The sequence below is a fragment of the Aegilops tauschii genome, chromosome 2 (genome assembly GCF_002575655.3).
Source record: "Aegilops tauschii subsp. strangulata cultivar AL8/78 chromosome 2, Aet v6.0, whole genome shotgun sequence".
Classification (NCBI taxonomy): Eukaryota; Viridiplantae; Streptophyta; class Magnoliopsida; order Poales; family Poaceae; genus Aegilops; species Aegilops tauschii.
The window spans coordinates 546,652,581-546,659,428 of record NC_053036.3 but is presented as its reverse complement, the minus strand read 5'-3'; the positions used below and the strand labels follow the sequence as shown (position 1 = coordinate 546,659,428).

At 43.8% G+C, this 6,848-nt stretch overlaps 1 protein-coding gene across 1 annotated transcript; it reads right to left on the bottom strand.

Annotated features, from left to right (window-relative positions):
* On the bottom strand, positions 1 to 2,892 carry LOC109765058 (uncharacterized). Its single transcript, XM_073507360.1, has 12 exons — positions 2,572 to 2,892; positions 2,314 to 2,469; positions 2,012 to 2,215; positions 1,820 to 1,925; positions 1,703 to 1,767; positions 1,326 to 1,611; positions 1,034 to 1,179; positions 718 to 918; positions 506 to 634; positions 316 to 431; positions 162 to 237; positions 1 to 75 (listed from the first exon to the last, which is right to left on the bottom strand). The coding sequence occupies exons 1-12, from the start codon at positions 2,890 to 2,892 to the stop codon at positions 1 to 3; spliced, it is 1,881 nt and encodes a 626-aa protein (XP_073363461.1).
* Positions 2,893 to 6,848: the final 3,956 nt, after the last annotated feature.

Below are 6,848 nucleotides of genomic sequence, written 5' to 3'. Positions count from 1 at the left end.
TCACACATTCAAGCGTGTTGGTAGGCGAGAGAACCAACTCGGCGACAGACGCCTTCTCCTTGCATTAATGGTGCCCTGCAATTTTTAGAACAAGGTTTAATGAATAGAAGTTGGTATTATACGACAATTGTACAAGTGTACGAACAGAGAGGACAAATTACCTGGGTAAAATCGGCGGTCCATCGATCCCCGTCCCAACGCTCCATAACTTCAATCACAAAAAGGCCACAAGAGTTCCTAATATATATGCAAACATTAGTCACCGTGCACACGAACATGTCTTTCGTAAGTAGAAAATGATGAACCATAACTCACCCGTCCTCTTGTAGTGGCATGTCGATCTGAGGTATGATAGGCCACTTAGTGACGTCTGGATATTTGCCAGGTGTAATACGGTTTGCCTCTTCCATATCAATTGCTATTGCTAGTCGCTATTTGAAAGAAAGTAGTAGTGAGAAACCATATGACATTTCATATGAAGAATGCTCAATGTTGGGGAGAGTACCAGTGCTTTCACAGTGTCGAGAGAGAACTCGAGCGGATAGAGCGAATCAAAAACTCGGAATTCTTTCTTGAGGTTGTGCATCACCACGGTGATCCAGTGTGTATTGCCGACGTTCAACGGGATAAACGACTAAAATGTGGAACACATTTGTAATCAGATGCAATTATGCTTGTTGAAATGAGTATTAATGAACTAGTAAGAACATATCGTACCTTATCACGGACGGTATACTCGTCCAGAACCCTAGGTACTGCTCCAGCTCTGCTCAGCGCACTATCCATGTTGTATTTCGACGGTTTAGGGTTGTCTCGTGCCTTAGCACGATCAACAAGGTATTTGGACCTCCAGGCTGGACAGAGGTGCCGATCATGACCAACGCGCAGAGCCAAATGTGTCTGATAAGCATCGATAATCTGCGTAAAATAATAGAACATTTTATTTTCATAGGTGACACCTAGATTATGCACTTAAATAGCAGGACATGGTAATAGATCTTACGTCATCCGCCAGCCATGTATGCTCAAGTACCGGTCGTATACTCTCCACAGTCACAGAGGTGCCACGTTCATTGTAGTAAACTCTTTTTGTCATATTCTTCTCAGACCGAGCAGCTGCCTCCACAAACGCAACAGCAGCATCGATGAGTTCCGGTGTCAAATCGTCCTTACCAGAGCCTTCCATGTCATTGTCACTAAACAGAGTTGCATGATAAATTACGAACGTCACGAACGGTGAGTACATGAAATGGTAGTAAATTAAGCACTAAGATAGCTACTAACGGTACCTCTAGTTGCGGTAGTGTTGCTGGATGGCTTAGTACCGCGAGCGCTTCGCTTGCCGGGCTTGTCAAGTTTAAAGGGGGATTCAAAATTTTTGGGAACAGTCCGTCGGCGCTTCCCGGATATAACATCGTCTTCTTTTGCGGTTGCTGCAGACTTTTTCCCCTTGCTCTTACCCACCATCCTGTCGATAGAACTTGCAGAAATGTCAATGTCGGACGATTCTGCTCGAGGAGAATTACCTACAATCCAAGGGTTCTCCGGTGTTGCGCCGCACTCATCAGTAGGCTTCGTTGTCTTGTCAACATTTAACTTGGCAGGTGTTTTCTAGTTAACAAAAAAATAATGTGATAGGTTCAGTTAACGAAAATGAAGATGCATAATTGAGATAAATGAAGACAAATAAATGAAAACATACTTCCTCATCATCGTTGTTCTGGTTTACAACAGGCTCGTCAGGCTGTGTCAAATCAATCACCGGCTCTAGACCGTCAGAGTCATCCTTGTACACGAATTCTTTTTTTTTCTGGCGGACCATTCTCAAAGGAATCCACTTCTAGGTCGGCATCGTTGTTGCCGGAAGCCGCAGCAGCCGCTGGCTTGTACATCACACCATTTTGGTTCAACTTCTCTAACAATCTCTGCATTACATAAAAAATATTAATTAATGTCGGCACGGTTTTGCAACTTCAAAAATGTTGTAAACATAGAATTAAGGGTGTGTCACCTCGGCTACTTGTTCTGGTATTTCCTTCATTTGGCTGCGTATGTAATCCATACACCGCTTCATGATGAGGTTCATCATCTCGTCCGCGTTTGAGGCTAACTTGGACTTCTTTGCCGCACCAACAGCGGGCTTCATTTTTGGCTTTTCTGGTTCGGGTACTTTGCGCTCCTGCGCCCTATAGTCCTTGGTTATGTTGTCTTCAATCTGCATGTGAAATACAAGTATATGTGATCAATAAAAATATTAATACAACTAATTATGTTATATAAAAGATTTAAGAAGTACCCAACGTAATGAATTACCTTGATGTTACCACGGCCACGGCCTTGGTCATAATCAAACTTGTCTCTCCTTGAGGCTGCAGCTTCAGTCCAATTCCTCATTAGAGGTTCCATGGACAAGTTAGGATTGAATGCGCATTCACCTTCCAGAGGCTGAACCTTCTCCCAGTACAGGTACTGCATGAATATGAAAAATTACAATTAGTACTATACAGCAGGTAAATTACAATTGGATATACGCTTCACATCGTCCACCAATGTGTAATATTGCTTTGGTACAGTCTTGCTCGACATGGGAGCAAGAACTGTTCCAAGCAACACGAGGACAACTCTCCGAAGGAAATCGTCGTCGGCAGATTTATTTTTTGTGATGTCCACAATCAGATCATCGATGACTATGTTACCTGTGGTCTTGCTCAGGAATTGAGGCGGCACTCGATCTTTAACATCCTCACCTTCCTCACCGAGAATACCTTCTACCGACAGTCCGTGGTTCTCCAAGGCCAAGATGCACTCAACATCCACGGCACCGAGAGACACTTCGCCAACCAAGTCTTGTACAATGAATCTGCCCTTGCTAGGATCAAATATCTCAACCATGTACCGGATCAACAGTGTACGCATCTTCAGCGAAGGTATCTGAAGCATGCTACGGAGTGGTGTTTCGGCAAGTGCGGCCCGTTGACCGGAAGGTAGACCGGCAATAAGTTTGCACCATTTTTCTACGGCGCAAACAATTTCTCCGTTGAGTTCATCCATCCTGTTAAAAAATATACTTGGTTATAGTACCATAAATTATGTAATCAACTTTTTTCCTAACATATTGTTGCATAAAACATAATAATGGAATACACTATCCCACAGTCGATAGAAAACTATACAACATAATTTATTCATACTGAAACATTCAGCAGAGACACGTGCAGCACATAAAATGACAGTTTAACAAGTACTTATTTAACCAATTAGTTTCATAATAAAAAGCAACATAATTTATCTAATCATTTATTTTCATATGGTACTGTACAAATAGATATAAGAATCGGTGACAGAGCCTAATTAACAGTAAATTGAAAAGAAAAAACGAAATTATGCATACTGGAACATGCATCAAACAAACGTGCAACACATACAATATTAGTCGGCGTCTCATAGTTGCAACATGCATGTCTTAGGGCATTGCTATAACTTAAAGTGACTATGCTATAAATAACACTGATTAAGAGTTGTTGTTTATTCATCAATCCAACCTACAAGTGAAAGACAACAAACAACATGCAGAAACTAATTTGCAATCGTGGGGCTATCTAATCTAATACACGCACAAACAAATCTAGTGTCATAGGCCTATCTAATCTAATACACGAACAAACAAAAAACATCTACTCCAACAGATGTAATGCGAAGATTATGCGCTAATTAATCTTAGTCCTATCGAATCTAACACACGCACAAAGAAAAGCATCATGGATGCGGTATGGTTGCGAACATACTGGATCGCTCGATGAAGATGGAAGTTGTCGGCATTGTAACGTGGACGCAGTTCGTCCACGACGGCCAGCACGCGTTGACGACCTGGATGTTCTCGACGATCTTGCTGGGGTTGGGCCGATGCTAGGGACGCAGCTGTCGTCGACTCGGCGGTAGGATCCGTCGTAGACGACATGAAAGACGATGCCGAGACTAAATAGGAGGAGGAAGATCTCCTAGGTCGTCGTAACCACCAGGGATAGAACGCCCGTGATCTTTGCCTTCCTTGGTTGAGGAGAGGCAGTACGTGCTCCTAAATTAAAGGGATAGGCTTCCCACGCTCGAGTTTTTTTTTGTAGATTCCGATCCGGGAATTGTGTAACAAATCGCAGCTGCTCCTCTCTTTGAGCGACGAGGGGCTCGTTTCATGTACTTTTTTCTTTTCTTTTTCATATTAGAAAATTTTGATATCAAATAATTATTTCAACTCAACCAAATGGCCCCAAAAAAATTTCACACAATGGGATGACCATGGACATCATGCATGCCAATTCTCATCGATTTCCGACACTCGATGCATTTACTAGGATTTTGCCGGCGAAAAGAACCCGAAACGCTGCCCGGACGTGACGCAACGTTCGTTCGGTGTCAGGAATGGCTCACATGTTGCATGGGGGCCTACATTGGGCATCCTCACATGGTGCCAAAGTTTGGTGTCATTTCATGCAGGCCAGCACATAGCACATGTGCAATCACCATCATTCGGGTCTGCCGTAGGGGGAGCCCGAAGGACGTTGTTTTTCTGGACTCAGCCAAATGGCCCCAAATTTTTTTCACGCAATGGGATGACCACGGACATCATGCATGCCAATTCTCATCGATTTCCGACACTCGATGCATTTACTAGGATTTTGCCGACGAAAAGAACCCGAAACGCTGCCCGGACGTGACGCAATGTTCGTTCGGTGTCAGGAATGGCTCAGATGTTGCATGGGGGCCTACATTGGGCATCCTCACATGGTGCCAAAGTTTGGTGTCATTTCATGCAGGCCAGCACATAGCACATGTGCAATCACCATCATTCGGGTCTGCCGTAGGGGGAGCCCGAAGGATGTTGTTTTTCTGGACTCAACCAAATGGCCCCAAATTTTTTTCACGCAATGGGATGACCATGGACATCATGCATGCCAATTCTCATCGATTTCTGACACTCGATGCATTTACTAGGATTTTGCCGGCGAAAAGAACCCGAAACGCTGCCCCGACGTGACGCAATGTTCGTTCGGTGTCAGGAATGGCTCAGATGTTGCATGGGGGCCTACATTGGGCTTCCTCACATGGTGCCAAAGTTTGGTGTCATTTCATGCAGGCCAGCACATAGCACATGTGCAATCACCATCATTCGGGTCTGCCGTAGGGGGAGCCCGAAGGACGTTGTTTTTCTGGACTCAACCAAATGGCCCCAATTTTTTTTCACGCAATGGGATGACCATGGACATCATGCATGCCAATTCTCATCGATTTCCGACACTCGATGCATTTACTAGGATTTTGCCGGCGAAAAGAACCCGAAACGCTGCCCGGACGTGATGCAATGTTCGTTCGGTGTCAGGAATGGCTCAGATGTTGCATGGGGGCCTACATTGGGCATCCTCACATGGTGCCAAAGGTTGGTGTCATTTCATGCAGGCCAGCACATAGCACATGTGCAATCACCATCATTCGGGTCTGCCATAGGGGGAGCCCGAAGGACGTTGTTTTTCTGGACTCAACCAAATGGCCCCAAATTTTTTCACACAATGGGATGACCATGGGCATCATGCATGCCAATTCTCATCGATTTCCGACACTCGATGCATTTACTAGGATTTTGCCGGCGAAAAGAACCCGAAACGCTGCCCGGACGTGACGCAATGTTCGTTTGGTGTCAGGAATGGCTCAGATGTTGCATGGGGGCCTACATTGGGCTTCCTCACATGGTGCCAAAGTTTGGTGTCATTTCATGCAGGCCAGCACATAGCACATGTGCAATCACCATCATTCGGGTCTGCCGTAGGGGGAGCCCGAAGGACGTTGTTTTTCTGGACTCAACCAAATGGCCCCAAATTTTTTTCACACAACGGGATGACCGTGGACATCATGCATGCCAATTCTCATCGATTTCCGACACTCGATGCATTTACTAGGATTTTAAAAAACAATTCAAATGTAAAAAAGATAAGATCTATTAGAATGAAGAAGTGAAATAAAAGATAACATATTATCTTACATTTTGAAAATATTTCAAATATAAAGAAGAGAGAAAATATTAGAATGAAGAAGTGAAATAAAACAGAACATTTTATTTTACAAACTAAAAACATTTCAATTATAATAAAGATAAGAAATATTAGAATGAAGAATTGAAATAAAACACACCATTTTAGTTTATATTTCATAAATATTATCAATATAAAAACGAGAACGAACAAATGAAATAAAGCACAACAAAATTTGGCATATTTTTTTAATTTTAGAAAACACTGTTAGAAATAATATAGAAAAAAGAGATTTGATTTTAAATATTAGAAATATAAACAAGAAAATAAATTTTGGAGTTAAGAAGTGAAAAACAAAGAGAATATATAACAGATCAGTGCGCGGGTAAGGCTGCCCTGGGCCAGCCCGCCCGAATTGGGCCCAAGGCAGAGCCGCGCAAGGCACAGCGCAGCGCACAGCCGTGGGGTGGTGGGAGTTTAGTCCCACCTCGCCAAGCGAGAGAGCGCCGCACCGGTTTATATACCCGGCTGCGACTCCCCTCCCAAGCTCCTATCATATGCAGGCAGTACATTGCCTAACTCTCGGCCCCTCTGCCCCGTGGGGCCTACTAGCAGCAGAGATATTCTGCACCACGGGCCTGCATCCTGGCCCATGAACGGCTGGGTTCCTAGTCGTATGCAGGCCGTGGTGTATGAATTCTCCTGCTCTGGTAGGTGGGCACTTTTTTTTGGCATATTGCCATGTGTTTTGATCTTCAAATCACACACTGAATTATACACATGCTCACTTGCATTCAATACACATTTTTTTTGCATATATGACAAGTT